This window comes from Chlamydotis macqueenii, chromosome 7 (assembly GCF_036417535.1).
Source record: "Chlamydotis macqueenii isolate bChlMac1 chromosome 7, bChlMac1.mat, whole genome shotgun sequence".
NCBI lineage: Eukaryota > Metazoa > Chordata > Aves > Otidiformes > Otididae > Chlamydotis > Chlamydotis macqueenii.
The window spans coordinates 12,631,263-12,655,941 of NC_141562.1; the positions used below are offsets into that span (position 1 = coordinate 12,631,263).

The 24,679-nt window shown below is 36.1% G+C and overlaps 1 protein-coding gene across 1 annotated transcript in view; it reads right to left on the reverse strand.

The window, feature by feature from the left end:
* CTNNA3 (catenin alpha 3) overlaps positions 1-24,679 on the reverse strand; it is a 475,445-nt gene that overhangs the window by 178,423 nt on the left and 272,343 nt on the right. Inside the window, exons 7-8 of the mRNA XM_086752374.1 lie at positions 17,579-17,659; positions 13,345-13,497 (exon numbers count right to left, since the gene is read on the reverse strand). Coding sequence (XP_086608500.1) covers positions 13,345-13,497; positions 17,579-17,659 — 234 coding nt within the window. The remainder of the gene's footprint in view (positions 1-13,344; positions 13,498-17,578; positions 17,660-24,679) is intronic.

The following is a 24,679-nucleotide window of genomic DNA, read 5'->3' on the forward strand; positions in this document are numbered from 1 at the left end:
TCTTGTAAGAATATAATTAATGCTTTCATTCATTTTTACCCTCCCTTTATCCCATAAACGAACAATCTAAGTAATTTTTCTCAGGTTTATTAGTTTTTCTTCTCTTTGTGAATGGCGTCATGAGCGACGTTCCTGCAGCTGCTGTGAAAGCCATCTATGAACAGCGAATCCCAGCTGCAGGGAGCTGGGGGTGCTCTCCTGGCCGCTGCAGTTTATATGGAATAAATGCTGTGCTAACATAAATTGTTTCTGTGTCAGTGGAAGGTCTTTAATTCACGTTAATTGAGTTTAAAGGTTCGCAAAACATTTTATAAGCAATACTTGACTCATTTTTGCAATGTGATCTCTGGTCTAGGAAAGGTAAAAATGAACACAAAGGAAAACACTAAAACAGTTTATAAACCTTGCACCCAAAACTTACATATAAGAACATCCAGATTTCCGAACTGCAGATTGCAATGCCGTCTGAGGCATCCTGTGGGCTCACCCTTAAGCATGTGGTTAGAATTCAAAGTCTTGGATTGTGATCCTACTAAATTCACTGACAAAACTCCTATGGAGACTGCATCTCCTTTACAGTACACTGGCCTTGAATAAAGGCAACTGACTTCACTGTTAATCGAGATACAGAGGTAACTAATGTGTTGCAGAGGAAACAAGTCTCTGTGCAGGGAAGTCTGGACTGACAGGGTACAATGTTCATGAAGCTAAAACTCAGAATGGTGATCTGAACTTCCCATCACAGGAGTACATGAGATATGGCTACTACGGTCTGTCTGACCCTTTACGGGACTGGTTGGGCAAAAGAGAGCTAATAGTCTTGTGACTGAGGACAGTTCATTAAGAGAAAACATGCCTAAATACTTTAATTCTGTCCTACTGAGTCTAGCAAGGAGACTCCTGCTGTCTAGCAAGACCAGCCTGTGTTTTTCAGAAAAAAATAAAGTTTTAGAAATTTGTCATGAACTCAGCATTTTTAATACTAGGCGAACAGTTATTAAAAAGCAATTTAATATAATGATGTTAAGATGTAAGCAATGTGATCTCTTTGGAAGTAACTACGTTGCGTTATTGCATATTACTTGCGTGTGGTGTTCATTTTATTTTAGAGAGCTTCTGCAGAGGATGATTTACACCAAAGGGAAATACCTAACAGTACCTGCCTTTTGTCTCAGCCAAGCTGCCAAAACCAAAAACACACAACTTCCTTGTTAAAGAAAGATCATTTGCCTTCCTTGTGATCAGAAATTCTAGTCCATGACTTCCCATAGTAGGTCTTCTTGATCATTTCCTTGTTAGTTTTTACTTCCTTTTTTTTTTTTTTTTCCTTTGGTTGTTTTTTTTTTAAGGGGAGTTCAGCCACTATTCTTTTAATTTTATTTATGCTGTTAAGTCTATATTATGAAAGGATTTGTCCTACTTTTTGTATCTTGTCTCAGATACAGGATGTTAGCTAGCCTGTCCAAGTATTGTGCACAAACTACATTTCAGAACAGGAACATTCCTCAGTTATTTCAATGTATTCAAGAACTCCTGTACAGTCTTGCAAAAAGCAAAACAGGAAAAAATACTAGTTCAAAAGCCATTTGACAGTGGTAAAAAACCCAGAAAGATTCCTAGAGAAGTGATTAAATTAAGCAAACAAGCATGCTGCCTGTTCATCTAGAAAATACTCTTAAAATCATAGAATGCTTTGGGTTGGAAGGGATCACCTAGTTCCAACCCCCTTGCCATAGGCAGGGATGATCTTCAATCAAATCAGGTTGCTCAGAGCCCCGCCCGACCTGGCCTTGAACGTTTCCAGGGATGGGGCATCTCCCACCTCTCTGGGCAACCTGTGCCAGTGTTCTACCACCATCACTGTTAAAGAACGTTTTTCCTTATGACCAGTCTTTATCTACCTCCCTCTATTTTAAAACCATTACCCCTCATCCTATCACAACAGGGCCTGCTAAAGAGTTTCTCCCCATCTTTCTTATAAGGCTCCTTTAAGTACTGAAAGGCCACTATAAGGTCTCCCTGGAGCCTCCTCTTCTCCGGGCTGAACAGCCCCAACTCTCTCAGCCTGTCCTCATAGGAGAGGTGCTCCAACCCTCTGATCATCTTCATGGCCCTCTTCTGGACCTTCTCCAACAGATCCACATCCTTCGTATGTTGGGAGCTCCAGAGCTGGATGCAGTACTGCAGGTGGGGTCTCACCAGGGCAGAGTAGAGAAGCAGGATCACCTCCCTCGACCTGCTGGCCATGCTTCTTTTTATACAGCCAAGCATATGGCTGACTTTCTGGGCTGCAAGCACACATTGCAGGCTCATATCTAATTTTTCACCTACCGGTATCCCCAAGTCCTTTTCCATGGGACTGTTCTCAATTAATTCATCCTCCAGTCTGTACTAGTACTCTAGTACTGGTAATTGCCTTAACCCAGCTATAGGACCTTGTCCTTTGCCTTGTGGAACTTCATGAGGTTCACAGAGGCTCAACTCCTGAAGCCTGTCAAGGTCTTTGCCCTTTGTGAAGCCACGTTGGCTGTCTCTATTCACCTCCCTGTCATCCATGTGCCCCATGTGTGTTGAGTTACCTTAGCCTGTGGAATAACGACTTAAAACAAAACTTCATGCTTTAGGCTAGAAATCTGGTTTCCAAAACAGGTGAAATTAATGGAAATCTATTCTCTATGCATACACACACATATGTTACAAATATAGGTATGTTTCTCTGTCCTCAAGAACTTGAGATCCCATTGGCCAATTTGACTTAGTAGGGGCCACATCCTTTGACAGAAGGATAACAGCCTCTAATAGATGCACTTCTGACAATTTGCATAGAGGGTCACGTAAAACAAAGAATATTCAGCACCTCCACTGACAGGAATAAACCTCCTCCTTCACTAGATATTACAGCATCCATGTTCCAAGGCAAAAAAAAAAAACCTGAAACCAACAAACCCTAACAAGTACACACACTCACAGAGATGTTCGGTATTTAAGAAGCACAAGCTTTAGTAAACTGATGTTAACATTTTGATGACGGGTGCCTTTTTTAGAACCTTCAGAATTATTCTGTTGTAGGTGACTGGCTCACTACAGATCTGTACTGTTAAAACTATGAGACTTTCGGTGATGTAAGATGGAATCCAGTTATCACAACTTCTAATATTCTGAGGAACTTCTAAATGTGGTTTCTGCAGTAATATAAGAATAATGTCACTGCCACTGCACTTGTGTCAGCTGTCTTTATACTACCAGCAAAAACATTAACCGAGTGTGCTATGATGAGGAGTTGAACCAAGACAATTTCCCTGTTGGAGCTCACATGACTTGCTGTACTAGGTGACTGACATTTCTGGCTGTTGAAACATGCCCCTCAGACATAGAAAGCCTGCTAAATCTTTGGGTTGCTTATCTTTTGTTCCCTTGCTTCACACTTATGCAATAAAGGCTGTGATTATGAGGATTAATGAAAATGTCACCATTTATCACCCGAAGCTCAATCAGTAATAGGAAAGTTGGGCCTTATTTGATTAATTAGATAAAGGTGCAAAAATTCTCATATTATGAATTCAGGACTTGCTGCAAAGTGCTGGAACTCTGCAAGGCCCAAAATAGCAAGGTTCAAAGTCTCAAAATTTACATAGGCTTAGAATCACCTGCTTGACTTAAAGCAGTATGCTTCCATCTTTATGCTTCCCTTTTTTTTGCTATCTGCAAACAACCAAACCCAGCAACACCTGACAACAGAGGGTTTGTAGGCTGTAACCAGTAATGGTGTCTATGCTGTTTATTGACAGCTATCATATCTTGACAAACAGGTTAGTTTGCTGAAGGACTCTCGAAGACTTCAGTACAGAATTTAATTCTAGCTGAAATGGGAAAGCAGGGGTTTAGCCCTAACTCTTAGTCTTACTGGCACTAAATTTGTGTTTCAGACATTAAAAGTTTGAATTTTTTAAAAAGTTGCAGAAAAAAAATTATCTGTAAGTAAAATGAGGATGTGTACGTTTTGGTTTTGTAGTTACAATTGGTATTGGCTTGTAACAGACCTATCTAATCACAGATTTGCTAAAATTAGCTAAGTCAATAGTTGGATCTTTGGTTTTAACTGAGCTGCAGCAATAAATAACCTAAAAGAAAGGGACCTCCACTGCCCACATCTCATGGATATCGTGTTAACTAAACCCTGCCTGAACAGGCAGGCTGCACATTGGTCTCTCTTGAAAGTGAAAAAGTCAGAAAAAAAACAGGGGAGTGCTGAATGGGAATTCTGAATCACACAAACTGAGGATGCATAGAAATTAGCAAAGTGAAGGTGTCCTTCCTCTCCAAAACAAAGCATTGTGTTAACTAGCTAAATAATAGTAAAACAAATTAGAAATGTGTGTGATAAGAGAGGAGAGTTAATTTGTCAAGGATAGATTGACTCTAGAAATTCGTGTGGTAATGAAATGAAAATCCACTTTCCATTCTTAAATACTGATCATGCTTAAAAGCACTCATCTTATTTACAAAAAATATCCTCCTAGTCTGCTGACAGGTACATTTGATTCCCAAAATGCTGACTAATATATAAAGTATATCTTTAGATGCTAACAGCTTCATGTTTATACTCGGATATATGCTCTTTCAAGCAGAAAACCACACTTAAGTTCTGTGTCCATGGATCACACTGTACAACAGGATCCTGCATCCTACTGACGGCTGCTGTGTATGGTAATGTACAAGACCAATAGAAGTTAAACTGTAATGCAAAACTAGGGATGATGATATACTCTTCAACTTAGGGTCTTTAATTGCTCTTTTGACCCAGAGGTAATTATATGATAATACAACTGAAAGTATATTATGGGGTAAAGAAGAACTGTAACAACAGAAGTACCAGCAAAAAATGACAAGCCCTAGACTTGTATCTTGTGTCTGGAGATGAAATTCCTAAGCATGGAATTCTCTGAAACTAAAAACTTATACGTAACAGGATTCATGTTTCTTTTCTTCTGATTATGCTCCTAAGAAAAATGATACAACATTCTGCTCTCTTCTGATATCCTGAAAGTTAATAAAAACGTTCCAGCAATCTGTCAGTTTGAACTCTACACATGCAGTTGTTGTGGAGATTTGCCACTGACAGAAGTAGTTTTTGTTTTTCAATAGGTCAGTAAAATCGATACTAAAGAACTAGTAATGAACCATTAAAACGTTATTTTTATTCAGTGTTTACCAGTCAGGGATGAAGACCTATAGAAACAGGTGCAGTGCTGAGAATACTCAGTTCCCTTTTGTCTTTGAAGCTGGTAGAAAGAAATTAAAATCTTTCAGCTGACAGTACTTTCTATATGCAGTACTTTAGTGTGTAAAGCAAAACTCATCAATGGATTGCTAAATTCCATTTGAGATTAAGTTGCTATCTGCCAGGAAAATATGTAAGTATTACTTTGGATGGCAAATGTGGGAGGTTTTGTTGGTTTTCAGAATTCAAGTAGTTTTCTTCCCATGATCCTTAGCTCTGAGTAAAAAAAAAAAAAAAAAGTCGTGAAGGAATGTGGTTCTTATGCACTGGACGTTCGGAGGTTACAATAATAGCCACCACAGGCTGCTTGAAGGTTGGTGGTTGTAGACTAGACTCAAGAAAGCACAAAAGTGAGATGATTTTTTTAGGGTTTTTTTTTGCCTGCATCTTTCAGAGCTATGGTGAGTTGCTCTCAAAATCCAATTTTCTGGATCAGTCTATTTAGAATTTGACATACAAAGATGTAGCAAATTACATACAGAATCAGACAGAGTGGCAAATAAGAGCTATCACCTTTTACATATATGTCAGTAAAACAGATTGAAGTAGTGAGAATTTTCCCACTGTATTTGAAGAAAAGTATTTACTGTTTGTATAGAAAATGAAAAGCAACTTATCACAATTAAGTTGCAGATTCCCTGTTGAAACTGACTTTTGGCAGAGGTGTTTTTCACAAGAGGCAGATGTAGAAAGCTTTAGTTCAAGAGCCAGTGGCCCTGCATTTTGCTTGAGAAAACGGAAGAGTTTTCTTGTAGCATGCTTATTAAGTTATTGTCAATATAGATTTTCATCACGAAATACTTACTATTATTTCCACTGGCAAACAGTTTTATTAATATGTTTAACCCTGAAAACATTTAATTTGTACTCTATGCAAGTTCTTCCCTATTGTTTGCCAAAGTGGCATTGTAATTGTAATAGCATTGAATGAAAAATTATTTTTATATCTATATATACCTCAACCTCAATTCCTTTATATAAATTGCACCAATTAATGGTTTTCTAAATAGGAGGAGTTAATTCAGATAAACTCTTACATGGACATTCTTAACTGAGTTTAATGGTGACTGATTTTGAGTTAGCTAAATTCACTTACCTCTGTTTTATTCCAGGCTCCATCATTGATCCACATGATAGATTCATTCTCCCTTTCTGTCTCCTACAGTTTTTGTGTCTCATCTGTTTTCCCAAATCTAGGGACCCAGATATTTCTTGGAGTCTCTAGAGTGCTACTGAAACACAAATGAAATAAACGCTGCCTTTGAAGAACTTAATTTCTGTGAAGGATGAGCAATTCCATGAGTGTGGCTCACATTAGTTCAAACACATTTTCTGGGCCCAGCTCTTAGGTAAATCATAAAGGCTGTAACCCAACAAACTAAAAAATTATTTATACTTAAATGTAAAATAATAAAGGTGCCAATCCCAGAGTGCTGTCATTCCACACACAATAGTTTGATCATGTTAGAGTGGCAAAAAGCTATGAACTCTCCAGTGAACGTGGTTTAAATAAATTTCTCTTATCCTTATTGTTGTGCTCTGCTATCCAGAGACAGAGACAACCTCCCCAGTGAAGGGGCCAGGAGCCCTACATTAACCAAGGAGCGTCTGGACCCAAATTAGAAGTTGTGAAGCAAAGTTCTCCCAACACATTCAGGACACCAGTCTAATATTTTTAAAAGCTAGTTTTAGAAGTAGCCGAAGTAACAAGAGCCAGCGAGATATTTTATTCAATATCTTATTTTTTTTTCATGAAATTAAATTAAGATTCTGTTAGTATTTGTATAGTTTGCTCCTATGCGTATTGCATCTTTTTCAACTAGAAAGTGACAAAACAATTTATTTCTCTCTCTATATTTTTATAAATCAAGATTCTCTCTCCTTTACATCTTTTAACTTCATTTTAAAATAATTATTTCTTAAGGAGAACTCACCTTCAGTAGATGTGCTGGATTTCCAGCACTCAAGTCTTTATATTAACTGGCAAACTTGGTTTTTAACACCACTTTGTATTTCCTGCATGCCTTTACTGTTCTATATCAACACATTACAACACTGACGCACTTAAATATGTGCTGTCTGTTACTGTCCATTGTTTGTAACAGATTCAACCTTAGAAATCCTAATTCCTTGAAGTCAGCACTGTCATGTTGGAACATAGTCAAAACTGAAAAAAAACAAGGGCAAGAATTAAGCAATAGGCGAAACCCTCAAGTTTATGTATCAGAGTAGTAGATCTGAAGTCAGCGTTATTAGGTCAAACTACAGAGAATATGATATATTCGTGTACTCAGAGAAGAGATGAAGAACACAAAGTTCACTTCACCATCGTCTCTACTTCTCCTATTAAATCTCTCAGCCTTTGCTTGGTACAGCTGACCTTTAAACACTGCAGTGGGAGATTTGCATCTGTGCCAAAGGAAAAGATAATCAGAGGATTCTTCCCTGCTCCCATCAAATTCCTTTTCTAATCTCAAGTTCACCCAGCCTATCCGAAAGCATTACCTGTCCTTGATAGATCAGCTCAGGAGAACAGCCTGTCAGCTGTCCCAAACAAGAAATTTCTACTTACAGAGGACCTGCTCTTTTCCTTGTGTACATCTGACATTTCAGTCTTCCTTTTTACCTGTCTTTTGCATACTTGTTCTCCCCATATCAGAGTTTGTTTTGGTCTTTGCTAGAACTGAGCCACAAGCCAGAATGCTATATTCACTAAAAACAGGGATGTCTTACAATGGACTACACAATACAAGAAGTCACCTTTTTGTTATTATTTTGTCATTATTTTAAATAGTGTTTATATTCAGATCAGAGCTAATTTTGAAATTTCCTAGAAGACAAGACTGTTTGTTTCCATATAATCAAATATTTCAATTAGATTTGCAATTTAATTGTAATCTTTTAAACAAAAAGGCATTTCAAAGGAAAACCTAAATGCGTGAAATTTCGAAACAGTTTATCTGAAATATTTTTATCAAAATTACTGCATTATAATAAGGAATTCCAATTAATAACAAGCATTTCCCACCAGAAACATATTTTTTGGGAATCTATTTTAGCCAAGGCTCACAGACAAAGATATAGAGTACAGACAGAATCTCAACCCAAATCTGGTTGGTTTTTTTTTTCATTCTATTATATATCCTAGTTTTTCAATGTCACAAAATCAATACACAGACTTATGAGCATTTGATGCAGTATATAAGCACTATAAGGCACTGTAGCCTAGAATAACCTCCATTTGAAGAATGTTTAATGGGACCTTTGGTACTGATGAAAATACTTCAGCTGCTGAGCATCCATTTCATACGTGGGAAGTGTTCAACGTAATAGCCAAAGTGGGCATTTTAGTGTTTGTTTTTTTCTTTTTACTCAGACTATTTAACTTGCTCCATATATTTGAAGATACTGTTCACAACTAAGATATCCTGTTTTGTGCAATTGTGTAGTTACAATAGCGCAAAGATGCTAAACTGAGGTATCTCAAACACTTTTCCACTGTTTGAGCTTTTGGAATACTAGCACTGTCCACAAAGCACCAGCTAATATTCCCAGTAAGAGCGGCTAAGATCCTAAGCATGTGCATTTTTTAACAGAAGCTAAAACTTCTAGGGTAAGAGCACAGAGCAGTTAATAAACTCAGGAGAGAGAAAACAAGGAAGAAGATGTTACCTGTAGTTGCTACTACCTTTGGAAACATCATTGCCCCAGATCTGGTGTGGTGTTCAGTCTTTTCATTTGACTGAGGTTTTGTACTTCACTGAATTACAGACATACTTCTGAACTGTATTATATTGTTATGTCTTAAATTAATTTTTAAAAGAAAGACTAACTTCCAAATGCTAATTCAGAAAAGAGATATTTGTAAGAGATATTAACCCTCAAGCTGATTTACAAAGGTCACTGGCCTATGAGGATACTGTTTGCTTCTTAAATTACAATATAAGCAGTGAGTCAGTGTAGCGGGCAATTTAGCTTAGCTCAATTAACATTTCATATTCAAAGAGGAAAAAAGTATGTTCTTTCACAAGACCTATTGTTCCTATTTGAGAAGTTTTCATTTTCAGATCAAAATAGAAACCACAGAAGATCTCTCTTGATATTTCAAGCAGTACTTCTAATTTCCATATTGAATTCATTGTTGGAGAAACCTTTGTGAGAAGAACCACCTTTGTTTTTATAATGTCCGACTCAGTCTATTGTATTTATATACAAAACTGTATCATAACTATTCAAACATCCTTGATCTTTCAAAAACAGATGCAAAAAAATGCACTGAAAAGTAGGATTACACCTGATTAAAAAAACAGGATACACCTGATTAAAAACTGTTATATGGAGCATAAGAAAATGCAATTATAATGTATGTCTCAAAACAGACCAAAACTCATCTCTCAAGGTACAATTCATCTCACCTCACTTCAGCTATTTAGAAATTAGACATCCAGACTAAACTAGTAATTTAGTGAAAGGAGAGACAGGTACTTCATATAGCAAGATAAATCTTTGGGAAATCTTTCTCTTGGGTTAAGAGTAAACAGGGTAAATAAGGTTTTAGATTGAAAAAAGACCAACACAATCAAATCTCAAAATATACACCTGACTTTTTCAACCTCAAAAAAATACAAAGCAAGCAAAATAACAAGTAAAGTGATACTGGTGAGTACAGAGGGTAGAAAGGAGAGGCAATATTCTTAGTGCACGTTTTAGTTTCAGTGGACACGTAAATACTTAAGCTGGAAATAACATAAATATCAATGGTTTGTTTTACTTAAAAATGGATTTACACCCTAATCCTGTCACATCAAAATCATTCCATGATTATCTATCACCATTGGACTTGCTGGCTGCAATGCTAAAATCAATTTTTATGTGACTGGAGATCTTACTACACAAATAGACAGATCTTTGTGGACCGGATTCAGAAATTTATTTTGCAAATTTTTGCAATCAAATGAAGTATCATGGAAGGAAAATGAAACACTGATGGTTTTATCAATACGGCAACATCATCATCATTTAGAACTGACAGAGTCATAGAATAACAAAGTGTATGTCACCATTTATGAAGGACGTACTAGAGTAGGTAGTAAAACTATGCTGATTCAGATTATGGCTCACTGACGATTTTGAGAATACAATATCATCTCTTTATTACAGTATGTTGTCCTGTCTCCATTTTTTATCTGATATTATCAAATTCATCACTGGTGCAACACTAACATCATCACCCGAGCACAAAAATGTTGTTCTGAAGCCTCCTAGGTGTGTGGAACACGTTCAGCTGGAACAGTGTGTTTAAAATAATAGAGTTGCGACACTATTTTTTAAAGAGGAGACTTACTGAAGTTCAATTCTTGACTGGATTACGGAAAAGCTACATTTAAAAAAAAAAATACTGCTTCCTCAGTTTGGAGAGAATTAAGTTTCAGCAGACAGTACATACAGCTTATTCCACAGCACCTACCTTCAAGTGCAAAAAGTTAACTTTATATGATGAAAATAAAATCATAAAGCTTTCTTAGACCATAAATATATTTTAGAAGAGTGATGTTGAAGTCAAGCAGAAATAGAGACCTGTTCCCATACACGGAAGCAACGGAAGAATGCCCTCTCTGAGGTTGCCAAGAAAGAGCTAGACTACCAATTGTACTGTGTGTGCAGTTCTGAGATCCAGGCATGTAGATTCTACTGCTCCTCTAAGAATAGGATGAGGATGAAATCTAGAGTTGTGATAACAATTGAGGTGGCTGAGTAACCGGTAATTCTCAGCTGATACAGATAGATTAGCATAATTTTTTTCAACTTCAGGAACAAATCAGCAGGAAACTGGAAGAAAGCCATGAGCTAGAAATTTCCTTGTGGTCACAGTGTTTACATTAACCTTTTATTGATTTTTTTCATGGATCTTTTACCAAGTTATTTGGAGTAGTAAATAAAAGAATTAATTATGAAGACTTCCAAAGGGACATCAGGGTACTAGATGACTAGATGTTAACAGAGAGGATGAAATTCAACCTAGAAAGATGTGAAGTGAGTCATTTTGGAGAAGAAAAAATAATCCAGTATATACATATATATGATGGACCTGAGCAGACTAGTACTAATCAGGAATAAGATTTTGGAATTATCATACAAACTTTCTGTGAAAGCTGCATTTTAGTGTTTATCAATCACAGAATGGTTTGGGTTGGAATGGACCATTAAAGCCCATCCAGTCCAACCCTCCTGCAAGGAGCAGGGACATCTCCAACCAGACCAGGTTGCTCAGAGCCCCATCCAACCTGGACTTGAATGTTTCCAGGGATGGGGCCTCCACCACCTTTCTGGGCAACCTGGGCCAGTGTTTCACCACCCTCACTGTAAAAAATTTTTTCCTCATGTCTAGTCTGACTATACCTCCTTCTATTTTAAAACCATTACCCCTTGTGAGAAGAAACACTGTTAGGAATTAAACAGATGTGGAAACAGAGAATACCATAAAAGCACTTCAATATCTTGAATAGCATACCCAGTCCTGACCTGCCAGTTAATGAGTTGGAAGGTGCTGGAAAAGGTACAGAGAAGGTAGCAAGGTGATCCTTCTATGGCTTCCAAACAGGAAAAAAGACCAGAAGTCTGGTCAAAAGACCAGAAATACTCAACTTGGAAACCAGACAACTGAAGGAGGATATGACAGAGGAGACCGGTGATGTTTATAGATTAGAAGTTTCACCCTTGGTATAAAGTAAATTATCTGATAAATAAATGGATAATAGAAGTAGCAAGGATTCAAAGCCCGCTCATCTCCTTTCTATCTGTCCTGTCCTTCTTGGAGGATAAGGCTCCCTGACTTCGGTAGCACTTTTAGTTATATCTGATTTCTATGGAATATCCATTACTCATGGCACCATGCTCAGTTGGAACCTAAGCTCCATAAATATTAGCCACTTCTGAGTTTCTGCAGTACATGTGTATTTCTGCAGTATATACACTGACAATTTGAAAAACTTTTGAAACTTCGAGTTTGTGTTTCAGCTTTCATTTGATTTTGCAGCATGGTCAAGAGAATAATATCTAGTCTTATTCTGTAACTACACAGCCATGAAGAGAAACATAAATGCAATATTCTACCTTTACTTTAGCTGTTTACCTATTTGTCTTTCATTATCTGCAGATCACTGAAGATTAATGAACTAATTCTGAGCCAAACAGTTTTCCTAAGTAAATATTAAACCATGAGTGAATTAATTGATTTTTCCAATTTTTGCATTACTGCACACAAAAGCACTAAAAGCTTTAAAAAATCCACAAAAATTAGCAACACATTCTTTAAACGCACTTGAGATAATATTCCTGCAAAATCCATTACTTCAGTATCCCAGAAGTGTTTCAAGCTCCAGCTTGAATGAGTTTAAGTCAGTGAATATTTAGTCATGTTTGCAGGACTGATTGTCCAAACTAAAATCTCCCTGCAATTCTATTTGCAAATTTCTCATTTGTACGTAACAAAGAAATACATCCTTTAGAAGTGACTCCTGAGTATACAATGTAAGCATGTGAATTTATTCAGCTTATATGCCAACATGCTTTCAGTCTGCTAGAGGGTTCATGGCTCTCAACTCCGTATCAGAGCACCATTTGCTCTTCAGCGTACAACACAGGCTATAAACTTTCAAAGTGAGAAAGCTGGCAAACAACTAACACAAATACAGTGTCTCATGTAGTCTGGGCAGTAGTATTCTGAACACTCTGAGCTAATTCTCCTTAGAATCACAGATTTGATCATATTCCCACTGAACATCTTTGTGACACTAATTTCTCAAATTAGAATTCTCCACCACGTAATTTCTATGCAATGAAATACGATATAAATGCCAATACCACAAAACCCATTATCTTACTGCCTACCATTATACAAAAAATAGAGTATGCTTACTATTACCTTAGGCCATTTCTGTATTCTTCCCTGAAATGTCAGGCTTAGTTGTTTTATAATATGTGCCAGCAAAGGAAACGTACAGTGGCAAGTCACTTCTACCATATATTAAAAAAAAAAAAAAGTGCAACTCCATCAAACATACCTCCACAAGCCTGCTGGTATGTTCTCGAAATATAGCAGCATATTCCTTTATTTCTTTATCTCTTCCATTTTTAGCAGCTTCAATGAGGACTAGAAGTGGAACAGTGGTATCTAAGAAGGAGTCTGAGATGTGATCTATAATGGCTTTACGGAGCTGCAAAACAAAACACTACATCAGTATCTGTACTATTTATTGAAGTCTACTGTAATTATTGTCCATTAGTATTTTATAACATAAACCTGTACACACTGTATTCCTGCATTATTTGCAGGATTATGTCTCTGAAACCTACTGCAGCTGCAATTTATCTATTACACAGAAAATTCTTACTTGATTTTAGGCACAATTTTAACACACCACTACCTAAATATGCACGTTTGTATGTGTGAGTGTATGTTTGTGTAAGTCCAGATACATTAAAAAATTAAAATATGTACTAGTTCTGTTGAAAGCCAAACAAATATTCATGTTCTTTGATGAACAAACCACTAAAATGATTCCACACATGAAAAATTACTCTTAGACTAAACCTAATGTCTCCTGGGTATTCTCTTTTGAGCCTCAGACTCCAGGGGAGAAGGCTATTTCACTTTACAAAAAAAACATTAATTTAATTATGTTCGTACTCACAAAATAGTCTACATCACGTGTTTTCATTGTTGCAAAATTACCCAAATATTTTCTACCTTGTTGGAAAACCCAATGATACAGTTTGATTAGCAAAATAGTAGCCTTCATGGTAATTGTATGAATGAGATTACTGATTATGCCACCTGATAATAGATTAATAGAGCAAGAAGAACTATAAATGGGTCCGAAGTTCAATATTCTCTATTTAAATTAATAGTTCTCAGACTCCTTTCTGGAATTATTAAAGAAGTGTAACATTCTGCTACAAATTACCTCTCTTAAATTAGGTTTCATGTAAGCTTGTAACTGATCATTGGGCCATTACTTCACGTAAGAGGTTATTTTCCATGTTATAAACCTACACATGGCAATTGTTCATTTTAATCACAGAACACTACAAGAAATGTACCAATCGTAACAATACATGCAATGCAACTAAATTACCAAGCTCACTGAGCTTCCTACTGAAAAAAAAAATATTTTTCCAATATATGTAAAAGATATTGACCGGAACAGAAAAGAAAACAAAAGGCCTTTAAGCTCCTATATCCTGACATGTCTGTTGCCAAAGGACCTCTTTCCACTTAGCATTTTGTTCCAATGTATCCATGTAAAAACTCAGTCAAGTCAAGACTCCTACAGCTAGGAAAAAAAAAAAAAGCAAAAAACCACAATCTTTTTGATGCTGCTGTCCTTGTAGGTAGGGCAGTAAGTATGCAGAGCAGAAATAATAGTAAAGAAATCTGAGGATTATCAAGACAAGATTTGGATATTAATTCCACCACTAGCTTTTGGATAGCCTCACCATCTAAAGCCAGCTCTCACTGACTCACTAGGCACATGGAACAGACAAATCTTCAAAAAATACAGGTAAGTTTACATCTGGAATGCTTTTTTAAGTTGTAACTTACTGTAACTTATTGCATTAGGATATACTATCTGGATACATTTTATGTACTCAAAAGTAATTTACAAAGACAAAGGCCATGAGATTCCAGTACAAAATTGGATTTTTACTGTCATGTCCACATTGTCAGCTTTATTCAGGCTGGAATTTTAAAAAAATAAGAAGAAAGAAACAATAAAAAGTTTCACTACCAGGAACAAAATATACTGAACCTCCAGTCCTGACAAGTTACCTGTTAAAATTTCTGTGTTGCAAAGGCCCATCTGAAGAAAACAGATATACTTACCTGCTTAAAATTAAGTACGTGAAGGTGACATTGAGGAATCACAGTTTAAACATTAAGATTTCAATTTACAATAATCTGCCACAAAAAGCTCTGGAACCATATCTACAGACAATGATTCATTATGTCCAGGAGAAATATTTTTGGGTTTTGCATAGCCCAGACTGTAGGACTTTCACAGCCTTAATGTATCATTTGAGGACCAGTGACTGCAATGACCTTAGTTACATTTGTGGTGAGCTTCAGGCATCCAATTTTCAAACCAACAGCCTAATTTTATCTCTGATCACATAATTCTTTGCTGTAGCTTTTTACTGGTTTGCTTGGTTTAATTAACCTTTCACATATAAATTATCATTATTATTTTGTTCTAAGAAATCCTCTATCCTGCAATTAAACAGTGAAATGCATCTTCTTAAAAAAAAAAAAAAAAAGATAATGCTGTGCCTTTGCTGAATACAAACAAGTTTCAAATTATGTTCCTGTTTCATCTATGTGAAGGAATAAATGAAGCTGAGATTTTCAAAACATGGCTTGTGTAGCATTAAAGAATGAAGAAATACAATGTAGAAGAAAGAAAAGAAAAAGACAAAAAAAAAAAAGGAATATCCAAAGCAATATCTATTTCTTTTCAACCTAATCATAGCAATCTTTTTTTTTTTCCAGGACTCAGTAAGTCTGTTTCTGACTCTGGCTGCCTCCAGAGCAAAATACTATAAGTTAAGTAGCCATATAGGGAGACGTATAAACAGACAAAGAACAGCACTAGCATTGACAGCAGACAATACTAGGGAATTTATTTTGCTATAATTAAATTTTTTCTCATATTTTTAAGTTAAAGAGACACCATCAGAAGCAGGAAAGCAGAGGGAGGATGATGTCTAACAAATTGTTTTGTTTTTAAGGTGCAAGGTCTTATTTTCACCCTTTGAGCAGACTGTTACAGAAGCAGAAACACGGAAAGCTTTTGGTTTGACATCAAAGTGCATTACAAAATAACATAGAAACATGTTGTTTGTAAAACATGGGGCATAAGGTTGTCAAAAACAAACAGCAGAGAGTAGAGAGGAAAATCCCAGCAACTGCTTGCAACACTATTAAACATCAGTATCCCGATGAGTACAGAAAACTGAGCAAGTAAGATGAAATATTTTCCACAAATACCAAATACTTTGCAGTGGAAAACGTCAAGACGCTATGGAGCTATTCTGGATAAAGAAAAGTACTGGTTCTAGATTGACTACAAATTGGGCATGGTTACTTCAGCCTGAACATTTTACAAAGGCTTACAGAAATACACAAATTGAATTAGTTAACAGATTTTTAAACACTGTAACAGAGTCAGTAAACTGTTACAAGATAGAGTTTAATTAATTCATGGAAGAGACTGTAGACAGAATGGGAGAGTTCCTAGACACACTGAGCTTGTGATGTAAGTCACCAGGTGTCCAAGCTGAACATATTTTTCATGGAATGTGAGCAGAAGTTGGATAGCTAGTTAGTTGTAAACACTGTATTATATTCATCTCATCTTTCAAGGCTTCCCCTGGCTGATTATGGGAGTCAGGAAGGAATTTATTTATCATCTTGAAGCACAGGCTGACTTGTAAGACTGTACACAAAGCTGGGAGGGATATTCTTCCCCCCGAGAGCTGATAAATAGCCACAGCTAGAGACAGGATGAAAGCGACGTGTCCTCATGTTCTTTGTAGCCATAAATTTTCATACAGTTGGTTGTGGCAGCCTGGCTGAAAGAACTACTGGCTTTCTAGCTCTCTTTCCTAAACTGGCATGTTATATACTTTCAACATAACTTGCACTTTTTTTTTCAAAGATGTTTCTTGCAGAGAAAGGATGTAAACATAGCTGATGCCTACTGCTCACCTTCTGCAGTACACAGAAATTGTGGGTTTTGGTCCACGTCTTATATGAGTTATAGGATACCGGGATGCAAAATGGGTGGGTGGACTGTGGACCAGGTATTCCAAGGACCCTTTACTGTTGTATGAGCTCTCACAACTGTAAGGAACGGGACGTAGTGGCCCAGTGGTCCCTTCAAGGTATCTGTTCCAACAATCAATAACAATTCAAGCTGATTTAAAATAAAATGACTCTTGATGACCAAAGTACATTACTGATGTATTTCTATAGCATATACATATTTAGACATGTACACATACAGAGTTTTGCTAATGCACATACATATATTCAGCCACTATCATTCAGTAGGGTTTTTCCCAGAGCTTTGAAAATTCGTATGTATATATTCTCTGGAACAGTCTTCAGTATTTTTTTAATATAGATTTTTTTTTTTTTCCCTCCCAAAGTGCAGGGCTACAAAACTGAAAACAGCAATTAGGAAAAGCATCTTTCAAGTCGCCTTTTCTACCTTTTCAGTTCCCCAGGTTTCTTACCTGTCTGCGGAGGTCTCTTGTCTTCTTGCACATACTATCTATTGCAACATTCAAGGCATTACTTCTCTCTTTCTTGTCAGTCTGTAATAAGTATGATAGAAAACACAATGGTTATTTGTGATTTCTTACCAAGCATGTTCTTAGCGTCCTTGGTTCAACACAGCATTTGATAAATCATACATGCTTAAGGATTTTTTTTTTTAATTTTAAGATGTTTCAAGAGCTAATACCACAATATTCACAGAATGTCAATTTGCAATGGTAAGCATAATCTGCTGAATCAAAACATATGCTTTATTAGCAGTATATAGGAACTAAATTAAATACTTTTAATCTTCTAAATGCTGTAATATTTTTTTTATAGTCCAGGGTGACTTATGGAACAACATTAATATAATTATTATTATTTATGCCAATCCATTATCACCATATTTATATGAAAAAGGTGTTATCTCTCTACAAGCAATTTATAAATTCACATGTCCATAATGCAGTTTGGTAGAGCTTTAGCCTGTAGCATTCATTATTTTACTCCTCTAAAACAGAATAAGTTAGTTTCAAGATGTCCAAGATGTTGCAATGCAAACATAATCAATGAAAACAGACAATGAGCATTTAACAGCACATTCATTCTCAGCATCAATAGAAGACTGAGCTCTTGAAATATCTGAGAGGTCTTAAGAGAATCAGTTGCATAGTTTCCAAACAATCTTAACTTTTTATTTCTACCTATAAGCAAAGTGCTTATATCATTACTAGCTATTTGAGAAGTATAGTTAACACTTCTATTGTACTGACCGGTATTTTTTAACACAATATTACTGTAGTAGTTCTGTGGCTACTAGCTGTTCTGAAGAATCTTTTTTTTTTCTTCACATTAGTACAGAAACTATATGAATATCCAAGAAGTCTGATGAACTTCGTTTCTCTAAAGCAGTAACTCATTACTCACTACCTTGGACTGCCTTGGTCCAAAGGAAATAAACCACAAATAGTGAAAGTGTTTTTACACAAAATCTAAAGTCAGTAAACATTACATTTCCAGGGAAAGGACCAGATTCTCAGGAATGTTAAAGAAATAGCTCTGTATACTGACCACGATATTTGGCCTTCAGTTACAGTACACTAGGAAGCATGACTGTCTCGTTTTGTAAACCATACTAACATAAATACTAGTGAAAACAAAAGTAGTAACATCATGGGAGGCACCTAGGTCAATAACCTTGTTAAATACAATATATCATATTTCAGTCAGAGTTACTTCCTTGCTAAAAAACCCAATAACCTGTGAAAAGATCAATATGCTTAATATTAAAGCAAAGACTAGAGATGATCAGGAAAGAACTTTTACATTAAAAGTGAATGTGTCAAGTAATAAATGCCTTGAAAAGATCAGTGCATTCTCTGTCAACTGAAAGGAACAATTACTTTAAAAAATTGTATTACAAAAAATACATTCAGGGTGATTTAGAAATTTTCCTACTACTTTCTGTTTCTGACATTGCTTACCGTCTTTGCAGGGAACAGATGATCAAACACAGGTCTTGGAGAGGAGTCCAAATTTCACCTTGAAACTTCCAAGGAATCCCTAAAGGTAGATACTGACTTTCACAGCAATGTGACCGTTTCTCGTACCAATGGTTGCATAGGAACCAAAGAGTAAATAATGAGTCTTTTACTATATTTTGCCAATTATTGTCAGTCTTGACAACAAAATTGATCCCTTCTAAACTGCTAGGTAAACAGGACCAGTAAAAGCACTCTGGATACAACTCAGCTTATGCCTATGCATTTTGAGGCGACAAAGATGCAGTTTCATATTGGCACGTCCTTTAAAAGCTTTGTATTTAGAGCCTATTCTTCTAAGAAGACAGAATCAATGTAAAATATTGGGATTTTTAAAAAGTTCTCTGGAAGCTGTAACTTTGAAGGTGGCAACTAATGATACAACTGTCTCTAAGCAAACCTAAATCTTTGACGCGGCTAACATGAAATAACCCCACTCAGCAAGTGGCATAAAAATATTGAACAGTGAACAAGGGAAAAAATACTTTATGTGCAAATTCTTAACATCATTGTCAATAGTCAATGTCTAGAAAGCAAACCTAAACATAATTTACTTACTCTTCACCTTGTGTTTTCCTCAAGAACTAAATACGCTGGAAAATTACTCCTTTAAGTTAAGTTTATATTCCTCTACCTATTTCCATCTCAAATACGTACGTGACAGTAACAGTTCAGGATTTAGACAGGACGATTACATTTTTCAATACCAGATTTAATATTAAGTGTATATTAAAATGATGGCATAGCGTAACTAAACATAACCTGAACATCTCTGTACTATGTTCCACTCCCCAGCAGCACAGCCAACATGTCTGCCTGCAATACTCTGCATCTGCTTGTCAATTAACATTCTTCTCATGACTGCTGTACTTAAAAACAAAAAAGGCTATCCTGAAATAGTTCATTCCTGTATACGGTGACTGAATTAAGAAAAGGGCTAGGAAAATTATGCACATTATTCTAGGCTCTGGATTCAAAAATCATGCAGTTGAGCTCACTCCTTTTTCCATTTTCCTGCACTCAGCTACCGTTTTAGTGTGTAAAATATATCTACTAATGGCTATACAGCTCCCTTGTGAAGATATTACAAGCAATATTCAGCTCCTACTTCAATGCATTTTTAACTTATAAAACATTTTACAAACAGTAAGTCACATTGTAATTAATAATCCACTAAGTGAAAACAAGTATTTTTAATTAACACTGCATAGCCTGAAGATAAATGCCGAGTATTGCCAATAATATAGGCCTATCTATTTCACACACTGGCAAACAACATTAGTGGAATGACTCAAAAACCACATGTGCAGAAAATCTTTCCTGTTGGATTTTCATTTAAAACAGTACATATCTAAGGGCAGATTCTCAGCTGAAACAAATCACCTTATCTCCACTGTTTTTAATGGAGCTCATTTATATCAGCAGGGGATCATGACCTTCACGGGCATTACAGATCCTTCTGCACTCAAGGTACAGGGATGCAAACTAATATGTTTGCATTAGCTACAACAACCTTGAAGGACTCAACAGCTCATCTCCAGTGGAGTCTTTGGTGGATACATGCCAACAGTTAACACTATTAACAAAGACTGCAGTAATTCTACAACCTTCATACTTCGTTGCGTTGAAGAGATAACTTAAACAAATGACTATAGTTATTTTGATAAGGTTTTTAATTCAACTTTGTTCATGAAGTGCTACAAATGTTTACCTAGCAGTTGCACTGTGTCTCCCTACTGAAAACTGATCAGTAGCTTGTAAAGAAGATTTGGGCAGAACTACTAAGTGACTACCTAATCTCTTCAAGTACTGAGGCTAATAGATATGGACTAAATTTATTAAAAAATATATATATTAAAAAGGATATATAAAAGGATGCAATCAGCCATAGGTATTGAAACAGTAAATACTATAAGTATTCATTATGTGAATCAAAGACCACCTCCCCTTTAGCCATGGTCCCCTGGAGCCCCTGGCTTTCCTGGGGCACCGTAAGTATACAACTACCAGAACATGGAAGTCAAGCCTCGGCTGTCTTCTCACCAAACAGCTCTTTGTACCCCAATGCATCTAGTTCAATCTAATATAAAGAAGAGACATCTCAAGGACATTTTCTTTACTGCCTTCTGGTCTCATTTTAGACTGATAAACCCTTAAGTCCCATTACTGTTCAGTCTCAATCCTACAGTTCCCAGCATAGTAGGAACAAAACCTCTTGTAACCATACGGCAAAAATCAAAGAATTTTAAACACTGTTTAGAACCTCTTTGTACTTCCTTGTCCCAATTTGTGTAACACTAGACCCTAGGAATATTTGCCGCTTACATGCAGAATTAATGGAAACAATATTTTACCCTTCAAATTTTAAACTTGCTTCTCAAAGTACAACTTCCAAGTAAAAAACAAGATCCCTTGTTGAAGGTCATATGTCTAGTCAAATAAACCAAACTATTATCTTCTCCAAAGCTATAGATCTTGACGGACAAGTTTGTGTCAGATTCAAACACAAAAGGAAGGCAGTTGTTTACAGTTCTAGTTTTCAAGTATGTCTCATGCTTTTAAACAAACTTTTAAAGAGACCTCTTTGTTCCCCATCCTGGAAGTGGACAGGAATAATGTTTTGAGTGCAAATAAGCTCAGTGAAACAACAGGACTATTTAGATGCATGAACAATCATATGCACATTTTTCTATTTCCCCCCCCCCCCCAAATGTTTCAGGATTCACAGTAGTGCCACCTTATTAACCGATGCCTTAGGAATCTCTTAAATGAATATTTTAGAAGTTAGGCAAGGAATCCTCTGACAAGACAGGCAAGGCAGAACTTGACATTTCTGACATTTTAAAGACAAAAAACTCCTGTGAAAAGGCAAAAGCTCCCAGACATTTTCATACAGCATTTCAAAGCATATTTTCACTGTACATCAAAAGTCTGCAAAAGGAAATTCATTTACAAGTATGTTTGTTACCTTTCTTTATTAATATAGGAAACACAAAGAATGAAAAACCCACAAGTATTTTAAGTTGAAAATCACTATATTTACTCAGTAGCACAGATCCACTACTCTAAGAAACCAAGCCTAGTCCACTTTTTTTAAAGACATCTGACTCAAGAAAACCTATTTGTGTGAAAAACAAGTAATCATATATTAAAAAGAGGAAAAAAAAAAGCCAAGAAGAAAAATCAACAAGAGCATGGAAAATCATATGCAACTGAGCAAATAAGGAATCTTTCACGTGGAACTGTTTCTCATTATAGATTTTTTTTTTTTTCCCCTCCTCAACAGCTTCAATATAAGATTGCCATTTTTTTCCTCCTCAGGCCATCATGGACAGCTCCCTACGGAGCTCTGAAGCATCTCCTAAGAAATGAATTACGTCAACCTCTATCGATATCAATTGGAGTACCGAGGGCTCTCCTCACTGTGTGAATTACCCTTTCGCAATCAATATGCAGGAAAAGTTATGAATTTAACGCCTCTCAGTATAACTCTCTTTTAGCAATCAGTCATATCTAGTTCCTAATACTGCAAAACAAATTTAATTCTGAATGAGCATGCATGAAATAGCCTAATAAAACAACAGAAAAAATATTTAGCCTGTATAAACTTTTAATTAAACAAACAACAACAACAAAAAAGCAGAGTACCTCAGATCCTAATTAACCCTAAATTCTCAGAAAGAATTATGTTGCTGGAATATGCATAATATGGCATGTTCTAATCCACTCTCGGAAACACTGGTGTCAGGCAACTGAAGTTGGGGAGGGTAGCCAGGGTGTCTCAGAGGACAGAGTTGGATCCCTGGTAATAGAATAAGGATCTTAAATTCTCTCGAAAGTGACTGTGAGCAAACCAAAGGAGGGAAGGAGGAAGCTATGCTGTTTTCAATTTTTATTATTTCTTTCTGATATATAAGGCAAATATCTCACTATATTAGTTTTTCTCTTACTTTTTCACATGGGCTATATTGGAAAAATCCAGTATGATTCCAAGGTGATCCTAAAAAACCCCCATGTTTTTCTGCTACTTATTTGGGGAAAAGAGTTGCAGGGAGTGAATGCATCATAACTGGTCTGTTGCAAAGCAAATAGAATGATCGCTTAGTATTTCTAATGCAAAAATCAAAAGCCACAGACAATTCATATTTGAAATATGACAGATGTTACTGTCATTCACTGATGATTCAGGAAGGAAAGGCAAACATAACTAGAAATAGAGCAATACCCACACTATCGAACTGACAACAAGAAGCATACTTAAGGTTAATCTGTTTTTTACTAAGAAGCAATTTTCTAGGTTCCTAGTACACAAGTTTTTAATTGAATATTCATGCACCATTCACCAAAGTGTTCTGGCAGTTTTACAGCAGGAAAATAGGAAATTAGTTGGAGAAAAGCTCATCCTACAGCAGCAGGCTAAAACTTCACAATGATGAACTATCATATAAATTGCTTGGAAATTATATTCTGTTATGAGAGGGAGTAAGAGGATGGAGAAGAAAAAAAATTCAAAATAAAATATAGTAGAGTTGCTGAGACAGTTCTTCTGACCTAGACTGTTTACAGGTCTTAGCTGTACTCTAAATCAAAAAGTTACGGTCTTCAACAGGAATCATTAACAGGGAAAAATGTCCAGCCCTAAGCTACTCAAATTCTTCCATATCTAGGTACAGACTAAGCTAGTACAAGTTCCAAAGTGGTATTTCTGCAGCAAAGCAAAGGCACATCCTGCATTTTTCAAGGCAACAAAAACAATCTTACTGTGATTTTAGATGTGGTATTTTAATGCACTATGCACTACATAAATAGATTCCAATAGACTTAATAGGACTGTAACAGCATTCAAACCAATCAGCATTATATACACACAAATTTTTTTAAAAAGCATACAACATCATTATAAATAAATTTCTGACAAAAAGATCTCTTTCAAGTGCTCATAGCCACTTCACGCCACCCAGTAACATCACACTCTCTCCTTATATTCCCATTATCTCAAAGAGTAACATCAAGAGAGAAGGAAGTCAGAACAGTAAGAAGGCCGTTTCTTTTTTTCCTTTCTGAAGTTTGCTATGTTAACATATCTATTATTCTGAGTTAACCTCTATGATCCTATTCATGATCACTTACTGAACAGACGTGATGATATTTCTTTTAATGCAAACCAGCATACTTTTGTATCACCATGGATGGGTAATGAAGATCAATTTCCCCAATTACCTTGATCTGAGCTTTCAGCTATGCACATGTCCATAAACAAAGGAAATTGCGCTTGTAATTATTCTAAAAAAACCATTTAGTTTCACTCACACATAACTCATTGTTACATTTCCGTGAAATGATTTGGAGGAAGCTGTTTGAGACAAACATAGGTGAACCATGACAGAACTTGATCTACAGACAGAAACCTTATGAAAACAGCTACTCGTCAAAGACTTCAGCTCTAAACCAGGCAAAGTTTAGTCATTTCAGCTAACATGCATGTTATGGGGTTTCCTTTGTGGATAACTGTACTTTTACATAAAAGTGAAAGAC